At 42.5% G+C, this 23,808-nt stretch overlaps 1 protein-coding gene across 2 annotated transcripts in view; it reads left to right on the top strand.

Moving 5' to 3' along the window:
- Positions 1–17,094, top strand: part of apbb1ip (amyloid beta (A4) precursor protein-binding, family B, member 1 interacting protein) — a 144,838-nt gene extending 127,744 nt beyond the window's left edge. For both annotated transcript variants that reach the window (XM_078234083.1, XM_078234093.1), the window contains exons 9-14: positions 2,945–3,088; positions 3,883–3,993; positions 5,704–5,802; positions 8,160–8,268; positions 9,540–9,628; positions 14,548–17,094. In XM_078234083.1, the coding sequence (XP_078090209.1) occupies positions 2,945–3,088; positions 3,883–3,993; positions 5,704–5,802; positions 8,160–8,268; positions 9,540–9,628; positions 14,548–15,141 (1,146 nt within the window). In that variant the 3' untranslated portion in view covers positions 15,142–17,094. The remainder of the gene's footprint in view (positions 1–2,944; positions 3,089–3,882; positions 3,994–5,703; positions 5,803–8,159; positions 8,269–9,539; positions 9,629–14,547) is intronic.
- Positions 17,095–23,808: the final 6,714 nt, after the last annotated feature.

Genomic DNA, 23,808 nt, shown 5'->3' with positions numbered 1-23,808 from the left:
AGAAAAGACCACTAGGGAAATTACTGGGACGAGGGGGGTGCCGATGCTTACAACTGCTCCAACACTGGCATGATGTCCACTACCCGGGAAAATAGCCCAAGCTGCTCCCATTCCCACCACTGGGACATTTCCCCAGCAACGTGACTGTATTGGGGAGCCATTCCGATGCAGCTCCCCGGCATGTTACCAGCCCACTTGCCTTCCAAGCCATCGTTCCCCCCCTGCACCCTTTCCCCAAAAGGCTGGTTAAATCCCAGCCCCAGTGTCTATTAGACCAGCTAGCCCCGCTCCCTAAATCCTACTGGTAACTCCTGACCAACATCCACACATCTTAAATGTGAAATCTGCCAACAGCACCATTTTTCTTTCACGCTATAGGGAAGGTGCCCATTAAAAATAATATTTCTGGTGACATTGTTCTGGGTCACCAGCCAGTGAGAGTCTCAATTCATTTAATGACTGTGCATTTAATTTACATTGACAGCTGAAGACTGTCCTAAGATCTCAGTGATCTTTATTGATCAGGTCAGGAGGCTTTAAAAGAGGATGACATGTTTATTCAACTAGACACAGCACGTCAGGCAGCACTGCACCCTTTACCTTTTAACTTTTTTTCCTCGCATTTTGACTCTATTTAATTGTGATAAATCTCACAAGTGTTTAACAAATAACTGCTAAATAATACTAATCCCGTTTATTTGATATTAAAAACACAAGGCACAACAGTAAAGATGTGATTTTGATTTTGATTTATTGTTGTCACATGTATTAGTATACAGTGAAAAGTATTGTTTCTTGCGCAAAAGAAAGTCAGAGCATACCGTTCATGGAGAAGGAAAGGAAAGAGTGCAGAATGTAGTGTTACAGTCATAGCTTGGCTGTAGAGAAAGATCAACTTAATATCAGGCAGGTCCATTCAAAAGTCTGACAGCAGCAGGGAAGAAACCTTTCTTGAGTCGGTTGGTACGTGACCTCAGGCTTTTGTATCTTTTTCCCGGCGGAATAAGGTGGAAGAGAGAATGTCCAGGGTGTGTGAGGTCCTTGATTATGCTGACTGCTTTTCCGAGGTAGCGGGAGATATCGACAGAATCAATGGATTGGGCTACTCAAGGCTAACTTGTGGAAGAACTGGCTACATTATCAAAGTGCTAGAAAATCCAAGACATGCGCATGTTTAAATGGGGGGAGGGGTCATAGTCTCAAAAATGTTTATAATATTAGTATTATAATACCTACAATTAAATTTTCAGAATGTCGAATACGCTTTTCATGCAGTATTGGTCAAAAGTTACTTTTGTTGAGGCACCAGAAAATATATTTAAACAGCTAGGAAATTTACAACGAATATTCTTAATGGGGAAGTCACCACTAAAGTTAGAAGCTTTTGCTTTTCATATATTAAACTCGTATGTATCAAAGGGAAAGTTAATACTAGTAAGAAGTTATTTATTCACACTTTGGTGTAGCAGCTTTTCTATTGTTTATTTTGGTCAATAATAATTAATTGTAATGATACAATGCTTGGTAGGTTGCAGTTTGCCATGCAATTCTAAACATGTTATCAGCTTATGAAAAGAATAAATAGCAAACAATAAGTAATTACCTAAATTGCAAATCCATACTGAAGATGTAAATGTAAAAAGTCCAGATGCGGCTATTGACATGTTCCTTTTAGCTTCTACATTTTGATTAATTCTGGGTCATTCTCTCCGTGATTTGTTTCCATACCAAGTCTATGGATGTTTGAGGAAAAGCTTTTCCCTTTCAGTATAGTAATATTCTAGACTCAATACTGTCTAGTAACTGACTTTATTTATTATTGCGTATCATGTTACCTACATTTGCACATTAAATCTGCAACACATGTAACGTTGATTGTAACTTAATTCTGTTGAGCTATTTCAGGATCTTCACAAAAATATACTGAAGACAACCCAAGGAATGTATGTTCAACATTCAAAGTATAGGTTACATGACAATAAATAATAATTGAAGCCAGTTATTATATTTACTAAGACTGTTTTTTTTTAATTCCCAGATTTAAAAGTCTATGCTTGTGGGATTTCCGAATACCATAATAAAATCAGTTCCCCCTTGCATTTTACTGAAAGCACCAATTGGCCTTTATTGTTGGAGCTGTTGCTCTGTCAAAAGTACTTCATTGGCTGTTAAGCGTTTGGGGACTTCCTGTGCTTGTCAAGGGTGCAATATAAAAGTCAAGCCTTTCTTTTATGTGTAATATTAGCAATTACTAAAAATAAGGTTAAAGTACACAGCTGCCAGAAGCTTTTATTTTTATAAGCTAACCAAACGGAATGAATATATAAATGCTCCAAAGTTGAACATGCAAAGTTTAAAATGAGTGGTGGATGAAAGGGCATCTCTCTCAGTTGAAGTATGTACCCTGCCTGCAATCTGTTTTTAATCCATTTTACTCACAATAAAAGGGCTGATTTTGTGATGCACTGTTTCTTTTTCTCAAGAGTGAATGATTGGTCGCACATTTTCTTCTGTTCATTCACGAGATGTGGACATCGTTGCGATGCCGTGACATTAGCATGATACTTAACAGTTACTTCCTTCAACATAGTAAAGGATCTAACAATCTCCTTTGCTAGTCCAAAGACTCCAAGGTCAATTTAATGCCCTGATTAACTTGGCACAAACTGAAATTTCAACTGGAACTTCCCTAGTAAGAAGCATATGCTATGAAGTGAACTCAAGCTACTAATTGTGACAATTTCAGCCATCCCAGTTTCTCAATCATATCATTTTGATAAATTTGACTGCTAGGTTGTCCTATGAATTGCAGTGCACTAAATAATCCCACTCTGAGCATTTGACCTGGCTGTTAGTCATGTTTATTAGCTTTATAAAAACATAGTCAGTGCTTTAGATGTTTAATGCTTCCTGTCACAGAAACTAAATTTATCTGTGCATACAGGAATGTTTCTGTGGAACATCTGTCATTGTACCAGAGCTTGAAGGAGCCCTCTGTGTAAAAGAAGATGGAAAAAAGTCGTGGAAACGTCGTTACTTTCTCCTGCGAGCTTCTGGGATTTATTATGTTCCTAAAGGAAAAACTAAGGTCAGAAAAAGTAAAGATACATTGTTTTGATAAAAGAAAAATAAGCTAAAGTACTGCTTAATCAAACATCTGACACCATAGTTCCACAGTCAGAGATGCTGTCAGACAAGAAATTAAACAGTGAAAGGCTGCCAGTAGGAACTCCCATGGCAAGAAACGGCTTTTACGCAGTGATTGCTATTAATAAAACACCATTAAAGGTGTTTGTACTACCCCCTAGTGACAGTAACACATGCTGCAGATAGCCAAAATGCATCTATTAACCAACCAAGGATAAGAATTGTTATAGGTAACATTAGTTTTTTAAAAATTCTTTCCTGGGATGTGAACATCAATGGCAAGTCCATCATTTCACACATGCTCACTTAACGGCTTATGAAAAGAATAAATAGCGAAAAATAAATAATTGGAAATAATGTTACCTAAATTGCAAATGCATTCCTAAGACGTAAATGTAAAATGTCCAGATTCAGCCATTGACATGACAGTGGCCCACCTTCTTGAGCTAGTGCACTCTGTCTGGTGTAGCCACATTGGCAGTGCTGGTAGAAAGGGTGTTTCGGGATTTTGACCCAGTGACATTGAAGGAACAGCACTAGAGTTCCGAGTCAGGATGGTGTGAGGCTCGGAGGGGAACTTGCAGGTGGCGGTGTTCCCGTGCGTCTGCTGCCCTCGTCCTTCCAGGTTGCCACGATCGTGGGGTTGGAAGTTGTAAATAGATTTGCGAAGTTTCTCTGTTCAGAATATTGAACAAATTTGAAAACACATACCAAATGATCTGATTTTTCCAACAGACATCTCGGGATCTGGTTTGTTTCATCCAGTTTGAGAATGTCAATATTTACTATGGAATGAATTACAAAGCAAAATACAAAGCACCAACTGATCACTGCTTCGTACTGAAGGTAAACCACAGCAGCTTTATTCAAAGCATTAGCTGCTTTCGGTTTTCATTTTGTAAAGATTTGTTTTAATTATCAGTTTATCGGAGATTAGGATGGGTTAAAAATGCAATTGGGAACTCTGAACACTTGAAGCTGTGGTGTTAAATCAGGATAGAGGGACTATAAAGTATTTCATAACCTATGGGAATATTGTAATGTATGATACGCCTGATGGGGAAATCCCATGAGGCTGACAATTGGTACAAAAATTGGGAGCATGTTCCTTTCACCAACATTCCTCACCCCAAAGTGAGCACACATTAGAAATACTGAGCAAAGTACTGTTTCCATTTGGAGTTAAACTGAAATTCTACACTTGCGTCCTCAAAGCTTTAGATATCCTTTGGCCTTACTAATCGAATGTTATTGTGCAACCACACGCTGGCATATTCCAAAAATTTATTCAAGACTTTTTCTTTAAACATGGAATCGACTTCTCCCCACCACAGAAATCTGAGAACATAGAAACTAAAAGCAGGAGGAGGTCATTTGACCCCTTCGAGCCTGCTCCGCCATTCATGATGATCATGGCTGATCATCAACTCCTCATATTCTATGTTCCCCTTTACCCTAAGAGCTATATCTAACTCTTTCTTGAAAGCATACAATGTTTTGGCCTCAATTGCTTTCTGCAGAAGTGAATTCCACAGCTTGCCACTCTCTATGTGGATTGGCCATTGGCAATTTAGCCTGGCCAATCCACACCGTTGGACTGTGGGAAGAAACCGGGGCTCTCGGAAGAAACCCACGCAGACATGGAGAGAACGTACAAACTCCACACAGCCAGTCGCTCAAGGCTGGAATTGAACCCAGATCCCTGACGCTGTGAGCCAGCAGTGCTAACCAATGTGCCACATTTAAATAATTAATGCATATTGTGAATAGGTGGGGTCTGAACACTGATCCCTGCGGTACCCACTAGTCACTGCCTGACATTTAGAAAGACTTGTTTATTCCTACTCTTTGTTTCCTCTCTGTCGACCAACCAGTCTTTTATCCATCTCAATATATTACTCCCAATCCCATGCATCTTAATTTTACTCGCTAATCTCTTATGTAGGACATTGTTGAAAGTCTTCTGAAAGTCCAAATAAACCACATCCACAGGCTCCCCCTCATCAACTCTACTCGTTACATCCTCGAAGAATTCCAGTAGATTTGTCAAGCATGATTTCCCTTTCGTAAATCCATGCTGACTCCGTCCGATCCTGCCACTGTTTTCCAAGCACTCTGCTTTTAAACCTTTTATAATGGATTCCCAGCTTATTCCTGGCAAACGTCCAATCTCTTGAAAACAAGCTGGATGAACTTAAAGCCAGACTCACTGTTCAAAGGCAGCTTTGTGCTCTGTATCATGGAGACATGGCTCGCTCCTGCTTTTATAACCGGAGGGTTTTTCAATTCACCGGATGGACTGCACAGAGGCCTCAGGCAAGGCTAGGGGAAGTGGGATCTACCTTCATTCTCCACTTTGCTTTATGTCTGCAAGTTACCAATTTCTACATTTGCTCAAGCAAAACCTGCACAAGGGGTAAATGTCTCTCACTTTTGTCAAATTGTCCCATTGTCTCTTCTGAAAACCTCGATCCATATGTTCGTATGCAAAAACATTATACTGTTAAAAATGATCAGAGTTTAGTTCCAGATTTGATGATCAATTTCATGTGCTAGCACCCCCAGATTCAGAAAGAGTCGCAATATATCAAGTACCTGTGCTGTGATGACCCCTGGGCTCTACAGCAGTGGGTAACGGGAATACGAATAGGAAAGGTGAGTGAAAAAATGGAAATGTTGAAATTGTTACTGAAATGGAGTGATAAAGACATCGAACAGTAATAGTTAGCACCGACAAACCTTATCTTCCACTGTATGTAGTTTTGCTTCTTTTTGTTTGTTTGTAAACCTACTTTAAAGTTTTCTTTGCTCTTTTGGTAATGCCTCTTCACCTGAGTCCGTCTGTAAGAAGGTAGCTGAGGACCTGCTACTACTGTTAGCATTGCCCAAAGCCAGTTACCCTGAGTCACATTGGGAGCAGCTCAAGCTAACTTGTTATATTGTTCATATCCTAATGTTTAAATGCCATATAAAATGTAGGTGTCCCAGAGGAATAAACTGTTTCATTTAAAGTCTGGATAAGTGAGTAGCTATAATGAATGAAAACTGGGTGTGTGGGAGCGACATTCCCTCTCCATTGCAGGTAAGAACCTGTCATCAGGGGCGAGGCACTCACAGTGCTGCTGTACGTGACGCAGGTCTGGCTCATTCCTCACTCCTGTGCTGCGGAAATCACCCAAGCCACTTTCTGCTTCATCTGGGGGTCAAAGATGGGCCATGTTCATAGGGACATGATGTACAAACCTCTAGATAAAGGGGGGTGAATATGCCCAACATTGCCCTATTCCTGATGGCTACCTTTGTATTAGAAATCATAGAAACCCTACAGTGCAGAAAGAGGCCATCTGGCCCATCGAGTCTGCACCGACCACAATCCCACCCAGGCCCTACCTCCATATCCCTACATATTTACCCGCTAATGCCTCTAACCTACGCATCTCAGGACACTAAGGGGCAATTTTAGCATAGCCAATCAACCTAACCCGCACATCTTTGGACTGTGGGAGGAAACCGGAGCACCCGGAGGAAACCCACGCAGACACGAGGAGAATGTGCAAACTCCACACAGACAGTGACCCAAGCCAGGAATCAAACCCAGGTCCCTGGAGCTGTGAAGCAGCAGTGCTAACCACTGTGCTACCGTGCCGTCCCAAACTGCATCAAGCTGTGCATTGATCCTCTCTATGCAAACACCAAGTGTCAAGGATGGATCTCACGTGCTGCTGCGGTACGCTCCAAGTAGTTGGGCCGTTCTGTATCACCTGTCCCTCGTGGAAATAGTTATGCAGAAAAACACCTTTGACCACAAGTCCATCAGGCAGTGGTCTATACAGAATGTTCTAGAGGCCCCCAGGGAAAATGATGGTGGAACCTGTCGGATGGTTCCCTGAGCAGACTGTCGAAGTCATTTGGCAGAACGTCTCATCACCAGAACTGTCAAACAAGCACCAAGGCCTAGCTTGGCTGGTGGTGAGAAAGGCCATCCCCATCAGATCCTTCCTTCACACCGGAGTCTCACCCCATCTGCCCTCGAGGTGACTGTGCTGGGGAAGAGACTGCTGTCCACCTCCTTGTGGAATATGCCTTTGCAAAGAAGGTCTGGAGAGAGATGAGGTGGTTTTTGTCGGGGTTCATCCCAAGCAGCTCTGTGAGGCAGAACTCTGAGCTCTCGGGGCTGCTCCCTGGTACGCACACTGAGACAAACATCAGCTGTTGCAGGAGGATCATCCATTTCGGTGAAAGATGCTATTTGGTCTGCCCAAAACTTGTTGGTCTCCCAGTACAAGGAGTTGTCCCCAACCAAGTGTTGCAGACTGGCACATTCCAAAGCCCAGCACTCCGTACTGACAGACACACAAGAGCCTGGGACAGCTACTGCAGAGGCGCAATGGGGATGATTGTTGCCTAAGATTTTCCAACAACAGTGAACTGAGGGGAGCAGAACTCTCTCGGGCTGAATGACCCACTGAATGCATACAGTAAATATTATATGTGTATCAATTGTATTGAAGCATGTCGGAGTACAACTTGTTCTGTGTAGGTAACGTTTACATAGCTTTGCACCATTTATAAAGACATTTAGATATGTCTGCAATGTTTCTCTGACTGTATTGAAGCACCTCGGTGTGTAACTTGTTCTATGTAAGGAACCTGAATCACACTGCATGTGATGGTCATTTTGGAATATTTGTAATGTTCTTTCAAATATTCTGTGAATAAAGAATATTTTTGCAAAAAGGAAATCAAACAACAGATCATGCCCAAGATCAGGTGCAATGCTTCTTCATGTCAGCTTGGATCTTGTTTGTCTCTCTTGTGGGGACCATGAATTGGATTCAATTTGAATTTGGTGTTTGGAGCAAGCAAGGAGATGGATTAAGGGCTTGCGCTGTCCACTCCGCTCGTTGGCTTTGTAATTCTGAGAAAGGGATAACATTTTCGAAAATAAGTTTTCTTTTCCAACATAATGAAATAAATATATATATAGTATAAATTCTCTTTTCTGTTTTTAGTACAGTAAGACATTGTATGACAATTACAAAGTGGCAGTGCAAAAAGCTGGCCTGGCATCACGGTGGGCGAATTTAGCAAATATGGAACCTACCACAAGAACCATTTCAGGTATACACAAGCTTGTGTTCAGTTTCCATACTCTTATTATCATAACAATGCATAGATAGTCTTATTTTTAATGTTTCATATCATTTTTAGGAACAGAAAAACCTCATCAGTTTTGATGGAATCCCAACTCTCATATTCCTCAATCTTGTCCCTGTTCAGAAGAGAAAGAACCTGCATTTGTATGGCATCTTATTAACAATCTGTTAATTAAAAACTGATTATAATCAAAACTTATTAAAATCATAGAATCCCTACAGTACAGAAGGAGGCCATTCGGCCCATTGAGCCTGCACCAACAACAACCCCACCCAGGCCCTATCCCCACAACCCCACATTTTCACACAGCAAGTCCTTCTGACACAAAGGAGCAATTTAGCATGGCCAATCAACCTAACCCACAGATCTTTGGAGTGTGAGACGAAATTAGAGCACACAGAGGAAACGCACACAGACCATAGGGAGAAGGTGCAAACTCCACTCAGTAAGTCACCCAACACCAGAATTGAACCTGGATCCCGGGCACTGTGAGGCAGCAGTGCTAACCATTGTGCCAACATGCCAGCCCTATTACTTAAGTCCAATTTTTCCAAATGGGTTAAGGATTACTCTCGCTACCTCATTCCATATCTAAGCAGAGAGGGTACAGCAACATGGTACGGCCATCACCACATCGCTCACTGATCTAACAGGATTAAGGACTAGGTAGATTAGCCGAACGATAAATTCTGCTTTTCAACAAAATAATTTCAGAGAAAAGCGATTACACTTTACTCTTTTCAAGGATGTTATCTTTTTAACACTTTTTCTCCCTCCCAATCCCCTGTGACATCCTGACCCAGTCAAAAGGTTCTTCAGTCCCAAAAGTAGGGAGAGCAAGCTGCTGCCAGGATGCCTTTAATGTCATTCAGCAGCTGGACACTAGGAGGTGTGTGTCAACAAGCCAGCTAGAATTTCTGAGTGATTTTTCCCACCGTCCCTTCTACAATCCATCTAACTCTTTCCTGATTGAGATTGGAACTTTAGCAAAGCGGCAGATTGTACCTGCATTCCCTCGGTTTTTAATCTCATCCTAAATCTGAATAAACTGAGGTATTTTCTCCTTTAATTGTGTGTTTAGAGAAAAAAAAGGTTTTGATTGAATGAAGCCCAGAAGGAAAAAAACAGTTTGGACAGTGTTCTTATTTCCCCATTTTACTGTTATTCCTTCTGGGGAACTGAAAGATCTAAATATATATTCCTATTAAGATTTCTTTTTCCATATTGTCGTTAAGCTGCTCCTCAACCAAATGGACACCCAGGACAACCCCAGCAAGCACAGAACAGAGTCAGCTTTGCCCTTCCGGAAGCTCGGAAGCATGAGGTAAGCAAAATTAAAGTTGAAGAGAAACAGGAGGATTATATCTGTGAAATCGTTAGCGGTAGTAAATGCATGGATTTCCCCTAAAAGTCTGCCTTCTCTGTGGGGAGGCGATGGCCAAGTGGTATTATCACTTGATTATTAATCCAGAAACTCAGCTAATGTTCTGGGCATCCGGGTTCAAATCCTGCCATGGTGGAATTTGAATTCAATTTTTAAAAATCTGGAGTTAAGAATTTACTGATGACCATGAAACCATTGTCGGAAAAACCCATCTGGTTCACTAATGTCCTTTAGGGAAAGAAATCTGTCCTCCTTACCTGGTCTGGCCTACATGTGACTCCAGAGCCATGACAATGTGGTTGATTCTGAAATGGCCTAGCAAGCCACTCAGTTCAAGGGAGATGAGGGATGGGCAATAATTGCTGGCCAGTCAGTGACGTCCATGTCCCACAAATGAATTTAAAAAAACAGTCACCAATTTCCATTTAGCTGACCGGATGGTACAGTGCGGAAAGTTTCTCAAAGGCTAACTTCACACCTTACTACTTTCTATGCTCTCTGGGCCCCAGATATAAATGAGCACATGGAGCTTTTAATAAACTTTTCTCACTGCAACAGCCACAGCACAGTGTGAAAAAAAGCTTTAGGTTCTCTTCATTTGATTGCTGCCTGTAATACCAGCAAGTTGCTGCATTTTGCTAATAATGATATGAGCTTGATAATCTTGTGCAAGTACTGAAGTAGGAAAGCACATGTTGAGCCCAATTGCATTCCCGAGCACAATCATTTTTCACTTAACACATAACATTTAACATTGACAATGAGCCTAAAATTGAAAAGCACTTTATTAGTAAGTGCAGCTGACATAGGTAAATTGTGTACGATTCTGCTGCCAACACTCAGTCTCACTATTGGTAGGCCCGAGGCATGAAACTAGATGGGGACAATGAGGCACGGTGAGCCTCTTAAAAATAGTATATTTATTAAAATTAGTTCCTCAATCCGTTGCGTTTCACGGCTTCCAATGAGGTTCTTCCCACAGTATATACCTCAGCTTAAATAATTAAGCACATCAGGAGCTAGGATTTGGCCTACTCAGTCAGGCATTTAAGTGGATTATTATCTCAGTTTCAGTTAAAAGTAGAATTTTCTTTGTGCTTGGATTGACACTTTGTTAATTTTCTTCCAAACATGAGTTGGTTTTATCCCACACCATTTTGATTTTTTTCCTTTCATTAAACTTGGTTTCTGGGGACACCTGAATTGAGCCATATGAACCATACGAATGTTAAGGAAGTTTCCCAGCAAGAATAGTGCTACATGCTTAACATGAACATGTGCTCATGAGGTGTAAGCAAATGCAGCTGCCATGTTACTCGTCTCTATCCCAGAATCATGGCACAGTGGTTAGCACTGCTGCCTCACAGCACCAGGGACCCGGGTTCAGTTGCCGACTTGGGTCACTGTCTGTGCGGAGCCTGCACGTTCTCCCCGTGTCTGCGTGAGTTTCCACCGGATACTCGGGTTTCCTCCCACAGTCCAAAAGATGTGCTGGTTAGGTGCATTGACCTGAACAGGTGCCGGTGTGTGGCGACTTGGAGATTTTCACAGTAACCTCATTGCAGTGTTAATGTAAGCCTGCTTGTGACACTAATAAATTAACTTAAACTTATCATAACAATAGAGTTTTCCACAAATACTTACAAATGTCAAAGATACAAGGTCGGAATTCTCCGGCCATTCACGTCCCGCCATGGCTGCCAGCAAGGATGGAAAATTTGTTGCTCAGCCAAAGCTTCGTTCACTGCAGCGGGACCAGAGAGTCCCACCCGGAGTGAACGGGTGGAGAATCCCACCCTATATTTCCACCTCTACTTCACAACACAAGTAACTAAATAGTTGGTTCATCTGCTGCAGTCTGGCCAGCAGACAAAGTGGAAGCACAAACAATTCTTAGAATCATAAAATAATAGACTCTTATAGCACAGAAAGAGGTATTGAGATCAACATGCCTGTGTTAGCCTTTCGAAAGAGCAATCCGATTAATTCCATTCCCCACCTCCACAGTATAGTCAGTCCCGCATTTTATTTCCTTTTCAAGTCTACATCGGAAAAACTTGCTATTAAATCTGCTTCCACTGATACACTCCAAATCAAAACAACTCACTGTGCAAAATACGTAATCTCCTCATCCGCTGGTACCTTTGTTAATGATGTTAAGTCTGTGAACTCTAGCTACTGATCAACCAGTCAGCAAGATCTATTTAAATAGTTGTTTGGTGGTCGAGAATTTGAGTATTGCTGAAAAGAGAGACATGTCGAAGATTTTAAGGCTGGATTCTCTGACCTTGTCTGCGGCTGAGATTCTCCGGTCCCACTGCAGGGAATGGAGATTTGGCTGAGCGCAAAATTCTCCATTCTCGCTGGCAGAGGTGGTGGGATATGAACGGCTGGAGAATTCCGGCCTGTGCCTTGCACTCATCGGGACACTTGGCAAGGATATCAATATGGGGAAAACAAGAATTTATACTATATAAGAGTGCTGATTAATTGGCAACTGGACTCTGATTGGTAGAGACATTGCCATGGAGAATGCACCAGTTGATGGTGACTGACAGTTAACTGATGAATTCCCAGAGGAATGAGTCAGCAAATGGCTGTCACTTATTTTGTTGAGCTGAAACAGAAGCAATATGTGTACATGTTCTTTTTGTCTGCAAAGAACAGGGCCTTGTGTATTAATATATGTAGCTTCCAGTAAGGGTAAAGTCACCATAGTCCCAGTTAACCATAGACTGCTTTCCCCTTTGAGGGGGAGAGTTGACTGGTGGTAATTTAACCTAAGGATCACCACACCTCAGGCAAGAGGCAAAGTTGAGAAGGCGGGCCTTCATGAATAACCTCGGCCGGTTTGGGGATTGAACCAAAATGTTGGCGTTACTCTGCCTCACAAGCCAGCTGTCCAGCTAACTGATCCCTGCAGCTTTCAGTACACACTCACAATCTTAACTTGGTTGTCTGTGTAATTCTTAGCACAATGAGGATTATTTAACAAATGTTGTCCGATCACTGTTGGACAATGTGGTTTGAGTTTTGCAAGCATGGGCTAGTTGGGTACGGTCTGTACCTTACCTAGTGTGAACAGAGGCTGGGACATGCTGTTTGATACAGTTTACCAGTCTTCAGGATGTATGGCCTAGCATCACACTGGCACTGAAATTCATTTATCACATTGCGGAATCCTGCAGATTAATGACTACCCTGGTCAGACCATTTCCAAGTTGTACATCACGCAAACTCATGAACAGGACTTAAGATGTCACTTTTAGCCCTTAAAAGTGCCCAGTCTACCCCAGATTACCCTGGAAGGGCAAGGTATCTCAAAAATGTGAGCAAAAGGTGAAGCTAGCTTGTTTCACACTGCTACGATGCAGTAGCAACAGGAGTGGTCTTCGCACTAACAGGAAACTGCTGCCAAGCCAAAAAGACATTCTGCCCATCACATAGATGAGTAATCTGGTATTGAATTTCAGTGCCAATTTAAGATTGTCAGTCAGACTTGCTGTGTGGTGCATTTGCTTGTACTGGAAGCTACCTATATTAATACACAAGGCCCTGTTCTATGCAGAGATAAAGGACAAGTACACGCATTGCACTTGTTTCAGCTAACAAAATAAGTGACAGCCATTCACTGACTCATTCCTCAGGCTTGACCAATCAGGGTCTAGCTGCCTGGTATAAATTTCAAACAATGCTTGGCAGTTAATTGTAAGTCACCATCATCTGGTACATTCTCCATGGCAATGCCCCTACCAATCAGAGTCCACTTGTCAACCAACCAGCATTCTCCTCATACAATATAAATTGTTGTTTTCCCTGTATATTGGTGTTCTTGCGGTGTCTCCTGATGAGTACAAAATGAAAAGCATCGGCATATCTCTTTTTCCAGCATTCTTTCATTTACTCAATTTGCAACACTTCTATGAAACCTCCCCTTAACTTTCTGTGCCCCATGGAGAACAATCCAAGCTTCTCCAGTCTCTCCATCTAACTAATTACTGGTGTCACTCTAGTTAATCTCCTCTACACCCTCTCAAAGGCCTGCATATCCTTCCTAAAGTGCGGTATCCAGAACTGAACACAATACTTTATATGAGGCCAAATCGGTGATTTTCAAAGTTTAGGATTTTATTTTACTTTTACTTCATTTTTAGGGGGAGGCGATGGCCTAGTGGTATTACCTCTAGACTATTAAACCAGAAACTCAGCTAATATTCTGGAGACCCCAATTCAAATCCCACCACGGCAGATAGTGGAATTTGAATTCAATAAAAAATACCTGGAATTAAGAAGCTACTGATGACCATGAAACCATTGTGGATTGTTGTTAAAATCCATCTGGTTCACTAATATCCTTTAGGGAAAGAAATCTGTCATCCTGACCTGGTCTGGCCTACATGTGACTCCAGAGCCACAGCAATGTGGTTGACGTTTAATTGCCCTCAGGCAACTAGGGATGGGCAATAAATGCTGGCCGGCCAGCAACGCCCATGTCCCACGAATGAATAAAAAAAAACTTACAACCCCTTTTAAAAAGTCAAGGACCTTGTATGATTTTTAACAGCTTTATTGATTTATCCAGCCACTCTCAAAAATGTGTGTAGTGAACCCATCAGATATAAGACAGCACTCTTTCAAGGTGATACCATCTCTCAAATCCGAATAGCAAACCTGGTCATAAGAAGTAATATACTGAATTATTGGAAGTTGAGACACTTGGCTAACTAAACCAGAAAAATGTGACCAATAACTGTAATATTGAACAACAAAATTAGGAAATCAAGGAAGATTCAATGTTTGCTACATGAATATTTGCTTTATGTATGATCCATATAATAATATTTATTTTTAATTTGAAGGAGAAGAGGACTTATAATATTGACACCAACCTCCCACCACCACCCTCTCAACTGGTATATCAAGAGGAAGAGGAGTTACCACCTCCACCCCCATCCTTTGAACCTCCCCCTCCACTTTTTCAGCCTTCTCCAATGTCAGCGGAGCCTTCCAGGCCAAAGCCAGGCCCTCCTCCACCACCTACCCGACATTTTTCACCTGCTACATCTGCAGCGCCACCTCCTACTTTAATCAAACGGAGAAATTCGGGTGCAAGTAACGAACCAAAACCAAGCACTCACTTCACGGAGTTACCTCCACCTCCTCCGGATCCAGAGAATTTTCCAGAACCGCCTCCGGATTTTCTGCCGCCTCCTCCTCCTTGTTTCAACAGCAATTCCGGAGGAGGACCACCACCGCCACCTCCTCCCCCTCCTCCTCCTTCTTCTACCCCAACTGTCAATGTTGTGAAAAGACCCGTTGTGCCAAGGAGGAGTGAAAATACCACGATGACCTCCAATGCTAGACCTGGAGGAGGTGGATCCTCGGACAAGCCAGACCTTATGTCAGATCTCATGAAAGCCCTACAGAAAAAAAGAGCAGCGCTAAATGAATAAGCACAAGTGATTTAATCTAAAGATCTGTGTCCATACTTACTTTACAGTTTGTGTGACACTAAACCATTTACTAAAAACAGCTCAAGTAAAACAGGCTCATATTGGCAAATAGTCCAATTATTATGAGCTGGTATGTTATTTTTTTCCATAATTGTACATATATGTGTTTTGTTTCACGACTGTATGTTACTTTACAAGAGTGAAATTAAATTCCTTCGGATAGCAAATATGGTGTTGATCCAAAAAGTGCAGGAAAGCTGTGGTGATTTAGTTGAATTCAGGTAGTTAATGTCGAAGCCTCCAGATTAGTGGGATATGAAACAGTCAGAGTTTCTACTTCTGATTACCTTCCTGCTTCATTATGAAAATATTTTTACTGTGATATTTTTAAAGTCATCAAAAATCATATCGTCTACCTAATGTGCTGTACATCTTTCTAACTTTTAAGAATGATTTCCCAACTCAGACATGGGTTTCTTGACATGGTGTGGTAGGGTGCAACCAACTGATTCTGAAGGGATCAGGGCTAGTCTTCCTGACAATCAGTATATACATGAAAGTTTACTCAGCAGTAAACCCTACACTTTTTGCTGACAAGTTGAGGCTGCAAACATCCCTTCCTCTCCCTTCATTCCAAAGATCTGCTGGTCAGTTTGAAATCAACATGCACGCACTTAACAGAGTTACCTCCACCTCCTCCGGATCCAGAGAATTTTCCAGAACCGCCTCCGGATTTTCTGCCACCTCCTCCTCCTTGTTTCAACAGCAATTCCGGAGGAGGACCACCACCGCCACCTTCTCCCCTTTCTTTTGCCCCAACCGTGTCCTCAGGATCTGGGTATATTATAAACTCCGTTTCATCTTGCTCAGCATACTAGTCTCCAATAATATCCAGCACCTCAACTGAAGTACAGAAGCAGGATTTCTTAGCATAGGGTCAGGGGAAATAGCAGTGTAAATATGTGGGGTTTCGGGGATTGGGCCTCGGTGGGATTGTTGTCGGTGCAGACTCAATGGGCCGAATGGCCTCCTTCTGCACAATAGGGATTCTATGAAACCTGCAGAGAATACCTGTGGGTGTATATATATGGACTGTTTACACAGAAGTTTAAATGCATCAGAGATTGAAAATTGCTGATCTTGATTAAACAATTACAGAGATAAATCACTGGTAACAATTAACATATCTTATCATGCCTTCTTTTGCATAATAATGTCTCTGTGGAGTGAAGACAAGCTGTATAAATAAATACTGTGTCTTAACAAAGGTGGACGTTCTGTGAAGATTTGGTGGGTGCACTATTTAGCCACATGGACTAGAAAGATTTACAGGTGCGAAGTTAACTAAACTTTTTTAGGAGAGCAAGGGGAACTCCAATTCATGTCACTATCCTGAGCTGGGAATGAGGTGGAAATTCTGTGTCCATTTAGTGATATGCCGTTGTCTTGTGGGAATGGGATCATGCTGGATTCTGATGCCCATGAATCAAGAATCCTGCCAACAGCCTCACATCCAGATTGGCCTGTAAATGAATGTACCAGATACCAAGACCCATAGAATCTTAGCATTGCTCCGCATATTAAGACAAAGGTGACTTGATAAACTAAAATCTCGGTTTTAGAAAAATAATAGAATACCATACTATTTATTCTTACACAAAAATCATTTTTGCAGTCATTTTTTAGGATCATGAGAGCAGGCATTTCTGGTCTTTGCTCCCTTCTTGAGCTACCTCAGTGCCAAGTTACAAGTGCAATCTGTAATGTGTGTCCAAGCATTCTGCAAGAGTAATTTAGCTAGTCCCACTCCCTGTCCAATGCCAGTTTAATTCATTTATTTGGAACTAATGGTTTGAAGCAGTCTGGTGGTTGGTCTCAAATTGTTAAACACTCTTTCTGAGAATCATGCAGCTCGTTATCACGCTATGCTAATAAAAAAAAAACACTGGTTCTGATTACAATCAATGAATCTGTGGTATTGTCCCCTTAATATACAAAGAGAATGTAAAACTAAGCTTCAGTGAGAAAAAGACCATAGATCAATAGGGTAAATGTAGATAAGAGCAGTGCTTCAAGGCAGTACGACTCAGAGACAGGACTACATCAGTGTAGCGCCAATTCTTCAATGCATGCTTCCTTCAAATGCAACTCCTCAGTTGGAGCAGGAGAGCAGTGAAATTATCCCAATACTTCCCAAAACCTCAGAATGTTTTGTTTTATTAAGGGACGGAAGCAAGGAATTATCTGGCCTTTCTCCTTTGAAGCTTCATTTTGAAACTTAAGAAAATTAATATCGCATTTTTATTTGAAGGATGTTCTGCCCTATCATTGAAATCAATTGGTCAGATCTGAAAACCCTGCTGGAAGTTCCACCATATTGACTGTTGCAAAATTCTTGTTTTGCAGCAGTCTAGAATCTATTATGTGATTATTTAGTTCCCTTTTAAATGATCACTGGAAGAGGTTTATGAATTGAACAATTACTCAAATGTTGAAGACAGTGTATATAAATGACCCACAAGACAAGCAATATCCCAAATCTGTGTCAGCTGATCTAAACTGGTAAAGAAGCTGAAGATGGTTGGGCCTAGGATACTACCCCGAGGAACAATGATGGCCTGGAGCTGAGATGATTGACCTTCAACAACAACCACCATTTTCCTAGATATAAGTCTGCCCTATCATTGAAATCAATTGGTCAGATCTGAAAACCCTGCTGGAAGTTCCACCATATTGACTGTTGCAAAATTCTTGTTTTGCAGCAGTCTAGAATCTATTATGTGATTATTTAGTTCCCTTTTAAATGATCACTGGAAGAGGTTTATGAATTGAACAATTACTCAAATGTTGAAGACAGTGTATATAAATGACCCACAAGACAAGCAATATCCCAAATCTGTGTCAGCTGATCTAAACTGGTAAAGAAGCTGAAGATGGTTGGGCCTAGGATACTACCCCGAGGAACAATGATGGCCTGGAGCTGAGATGATTGACCTTCAACAACAACCACCATTTTCCTAGATATAAGTCCAATCGGTGAAGAGTTTACCCCTTGGTTCCCATTGGAGTTTAATTTAGATAAATGTGAGGTGATGCATTTTGGTAGATCGAATTGGGGCAGGACTCATACAATTGATGGTAGAGTGTTGGGGAGAGTTATAGAACAAAGAGATCTAAGGGTACAGGTTCATAGCTACTTGAAAGTGGAATCACAGGTGGACAGGGTGGTGAAGAAGGCATTTGGCATGCTTGGTCTCATTGGTCAGAACATTGAATGCAGGAGTTGGGACATCTTGTTGAAGTTATACGAGACATTAGTAAGGCCGCACTTGGAATACTGTGTACAGTTCTGGTCACTCTATTACAGAAAGGATATTATTAAACTAGAAAGAGTGCAGAAAAGATTTACTAGAATGCTACCGGGATTTGATGATTTGAGTTATAAGGGGAGGCTGGATAGACAGAAACATTTTTTCCTGGAGCGTAGGAGACTTAGGGGTGATCTTATAGAGGTCTATAAAATAATGAGGGGCATAGATAAGGTAGATAGTCAACATCTTTTCCCAAAGGTCGGGGAGTCTAAAACCAGAGGGCATAGTTTTAAATTGAGAGGAGAGATATCCAAAAGGATCCAGAGGAGCAATTTTTTCATTCAGGAGGTGGTGAGTGTCTGGAATGAGCTGCCAGAAGCAGTAGTAGAGGCGGGTACAATTTTGTCTTTTAAAAAGCATTTAGACAGTTATATGGGTAAAATGGGTATAGAGGGACCTGGGCCAAATGCGGGCAATTGGGACTAGCTTAGTGGTTAAAACTGGGCAGCATGGACAAGTTGGGCTGAAGGGCCTGTTTCCATGCTGTAAACCTCTATGACCGTATGATTCCAGTTCTTCTAGGGTTTCTTGATGCCGCACTCAATCAAACACAGCCTTGATATCAAGGAGAGTCACTCTCACCTCACCTCTGATGTCCAGTTCTTTTGCCCATGTTTGAACTGAGGCTGTAATGAGGTCAGGAGCTGAGTGGCCCTGGCGGAACCTAAACTGAGTGTTAGTGAGCAAAGTATTGCTAAGCAAGTGCCACTTGATAGTGCTACTGATGACCCTTTCCATCACTTCATTAATGATCAACAGCAGGATGTAGGGACCAAGTGTAATATTTCCAAGTTCATGGACGACACAAAATTAGATGTGAATTGGAGCAGGCGAGGGGCATTCCATGGAAAGGTCCGTTGACCTTGGGTGGGATTTTATGGTTTCGGGACAAGCGCGGCCGTAAAATCCCACCCAGTAAGTGGGCAAGAAAATGGCAGATGGAATATATTGTGGAAAAATTTGAGGTGGTCCATTTTGGTAGGAGGAATAGATGTGCAGAGTATTTCTTAAATAGTAAAAGATTAGAAAGTGTAGGTGTACAAGGGACCTGGATGTCCTCGACAATAAGTCATTGAAAGCTAATGTACAAGTACAGCAAGCTACTTGAAGGCTAATCATATATTGGCCTTCATCATAAGAGGATCTGAGTACAGGAGTAGCAAAGTCTTGCTTCAATTGTATGAAGTCTTGGTTAGACTGCACCTGGGGTCCTGTGCACTGTTTAGGAAGGATATTATTCTATAGAGAGAATGCAACAAAGTTTAACCAGACTTGTTCCCAGGGTGCATGACTGTCCTATGAAGAGAGATCGGGGAAAGTGAGCCTACATTCTCTCAAGTTTTGAAGAATGAGAGGTGATCACATTGAAACCTACAAAATATTTAAAGGGATAGACAGGGTAGATGCAGGTAAGTGCCAAGGGGTCGGAGAGGGCAAGGCCTACTGGAAACGGGGCTTATGGAGGGGGCGATTAATGGGGGGGACCCACTGTCACTCTGCAAAAGGATCGGTGGGGGAGGGAGGGAGGGCCATCAGGCTTTGCCATCGGGGTGGGAGGGGGCAGGAATGTCGGGGGGGGGGGCGAGACGGTTTTGAGACAGGGGAGATTGGGACTAGCTGGTGGGGGAGGGGGGATCCACCTGCTCTTTGGGATCGTGAGGGGGCTGGGACTGTCAGGGGGGGGGGAGTCGGGAAAATCGGGGCTGGTTGGGGAGTCGGGGGATATAGGGGTTGGCCTGGGGAGTTATGGGAAGCCAACAATCGGGAAGGCCAGCGATCAGGGGACTGGCAATTGGTGGGGGTGGGGGGGGGGGGGGGCACTGCGCATGTACCGATCTCCTCTGACAGATTGGTGCATGCGCAGTAGCCCTCTTAGTTCTATGCTGCCGGCCTCTCGGCAGCTCTCGTCCTCCCTGTTTAGCAGTGTGAATCACACTCAGGCACTCTGTGGTGCTCAGACTGTCAGAGATTTGCTCTGGTAATTACATTAAAACAACTGACGGGAATTACTCCGTTTTCCCGCACATTGGGAACTTAGAATTTTTTTGGGAGAATCCCAGCCATCATGTTTTGGCCTCAACTGCTTTCTGCGATTGTGAATCCACAAGCTTACCACTCTGGGTGGAGAAATTTTTCCCCATCTCAGATCCCAAAGGTGTCCTTAGACTATGACCTTTGATTCTCGACTGCCCCACCATTGAGAACATCCTTTCTGCATCTACCCTGTCTATTTATGTTAGAATTTCATAGGTTTCTAAAAGATCCTCTCTCATTCTTCTGAACTCCAGTGAATATAATCCTAACTGACACAACCTTTTAATGTTTTTTTTCTTAGTGTCACATGTAGGCTTACATTCACATTGCAATGAAGTTGCTGTGAAAATCCCCTCGTCGCCACCCTCCCATGCATGATGGGGTAGACTGAGGGAGAATTTAGCATGGCCAATGCATCAAGTCTTTCAGACTGCGGGAGGAAACCCAAGCAGACACTGGGAGAATGTGCAGACTCCACACAGACAGTGACCCAAGTTGGGAATCGAACCTGGGACCTTGGTGCTGTAAGGCAGCAGTGCTAACCATTGTGCCACCATATCAATCTCTCCCCATACGTCAGACCCATCGTCCTAGGAATCACACTGGTAAATCTTCACTGCACTCCATCTATAGAAACAACATCCTTCCTCAGATAAGACCAAAACTGCACACAATATTCCAGGTGTGACCTCACCAAGGTCCTATATAATTGCAGCAAGACATCCCTGCTCCTGTACTCAAATCCTCTTGCTATGAAGGCCAATGTGTTCTTTGCTTTCTTTACTGCCTGCTGCACCTGCAGGCTTATCTTCAGTGGCTGGCCTACGAGGGCACTCAGATCTTATTGCACATTCCCCTCTCCTAATTTAGGGCCATCCAGGTGATAATAGAAATCCATAGAAACCATAGAAATCCTACAGTGCAGAAGGAGGTCATTTGACCCATCGAGTCTACGCCGACAACAATCCCACCGCAGGCCCTATCCCCACAACTCCACACATTTACCCCGCTAATTCCTCTAACCTACACATCCCGGAACACTATGGGGCAATTTAATATGGCCAATCAACCTAACCCGCACATTTTGGGCGGCACGGTAGCACAGTGGTTAGCACTGCTGCTTCACAGCTCCAGGGTCCCGGGTTCAATTCCCGGCTCGGGTCACTGTCTGTGTGGAGTTTGCACATTCTCCTCGTGTCTGCGTGGGTTTCCTCCGGGTGCTCCGGTTTCCTCCCACAGTCCAAAGATGTGCGGGTTAGGTTGATTGGCCAGGTTAAAAAATTGCCCCTTAGAGTCCTGGGATGTGTAGGTTAGCGGGATTAGTGGGTAAAATATGTGGGGGTAGGGCCTGGGTGGGATTGTGTTCGGTGCAGACTCGATGGGCCGAATGGCCTCCTTCTGCACTGTAGGGTTTCTATGATTCTATGATTCTATGATCTTTGGACTATGGGAGGAAACCGGAGCACCTGGAGGAAACCCACACAGACATGGGGAGAATGTGCAAATTCCACACAGACAGTGACCCAAGCCAGGAATCGAACCCAGGTCGCTGGTGCTGTGTGCTACCGTGCTGCCCTTGTTAATAATCTGCCTTCCTGTTTTTGCTACCAAAATGGATAACCTCACATTTATCCATATTATACTGCATCTGCCATGCATTCGCCCATTCACTCAGCTTGTCCAAATTACACTGAAGCATTTGTGAATCCTCCTCACAGCTCACCTTCCCATCCAACTTTGTGTCATCTGCCAATTTGGAAATATTGCATTTAGTTCCCTCATCTAAATCATTTATATTGTGAATAGCTGGGGTCCCAGTACTGATCCCTGTGGTACCCCATTGGTTACTACCTGGAATTTGGAAAAATATATTCTTACTCTTTGTTTCCTGTCTGCCAATAGTTTTCTATCCATCTCAATACACTATCCCAAATCACATGTGTTTTAATTTTACACGCTAATCTCTTATGTGGGACTTTGTCGAAAGTCTTCTGAAGCTCCAAATAAACCACATCCACTGGCTCTCCCTCATCAACTATACCAGTTACATCCTCAGATAATTCAAGTATGATTTTTGTTCTGTAAATAACTACTGACTCTGTCCAATTTTGCCATTGTTTTCCTATTGTTCCTCTATAACATTTTTGATAGTGGATAATAGAATTTTCCCCACTACCGGCTGCAGGCTGACTGGTGAATGAAATAATGAATGATCACTGACCTAACTCTATAAACATGCTCCATGTCCCCTAATAGCTTTGCTTAACAAAAATCTATCGATCTAAGATTTAAAATTATAAATTTAGCATCAATTGCCATTTTTGGAAAAGAGTTTCACCATTTGTACGTAGAAATGTTTCTTAATTTCACTCATGAAGGGTATAATATTATGATGCATGATCAGGTACACTGAGGGAGAATTTAGCATGGCCAATGCACCAAGTCTTTCGGACTGTGGGAGAAAACCCAAGCAGACACTGGGAGAATGTGCAGACTCCACACAGACAGTGACCCAAGTCAGGAATCGAACCTGGGACCTTGGTGCTGTAAGGCAGCAGTGCTAACCATTGTGCCACCATATCAATCTCTCCTTATACGTCAGTTCCATCATCCTAGGAATCACACTGGTAAACCTTCACTGCACTCCCTCTATAGCAACAACATCCTTCCTCAGATAAGACCAAAACTGCACACAATATTCCAGGTGTGACCTCACCAAGGTCCTATATAATTGCAAGACATCCCTGCTCCTGTACTCAAATCCTAGGACGATGCTCCCTAGACTCCTCAAACAGCAGAAATATTTTCTGAATACCCTATTTGTTCCCTTTAATAGTCCAAAGATGTGCGGGTTAGGTGGATTGGCTATGCTAAATTGCCTCTTAGTGTCAGGGGAACTAGCTAGGGTAAATGCACAAGGTTGCAGGGATGGGGCCTAGGTGGGATTGTAGTCGGTGCAAACTCAATGGGCTAAATGGTCTCCTTCCGCACTGTAGGGGTTCTATGATTCTACGAATATCTTGAAAAATCACCCCTTCTAAACTTCAAGGAATACCACTGTAGTTTGCAGAATCTCACTTTATAATTTTAACTTTGGAGTCCAGGTATAATTTTGGTCAATCTACACTGTACTCACTCTAAGGCGGTTGGATTCTTCCTAAATTGTGGTGCGCAGAACTTCTCAGTTCTCAGACGTGATCTAACCAAGCTTTTGTATAGTTGTAGCTTGACTTCTCCTCTTGTATTCCAGTCCTCTAAATAT

This window comes from Mustelus asterias, chromosome 2, assembly GCF_964213995.1.
Source record: "Mustelus asterias chromosome 2, sMusAst1.hap1.1, whole genome shotgun sequence".
Classification (NCBI taxonomy): domain Eukaryota; kingdom Metazoa; phylum Chordata; class Chondrichthyes; order Carcharhiniformes; family Triakidae; genus Mustelus; species Mustelus asterias.
The sequence above is the reverse complement of the archived record's forward strand: the minus strand, read 5'-3'. Positions and strand labels throughout refer to the sequence as shown.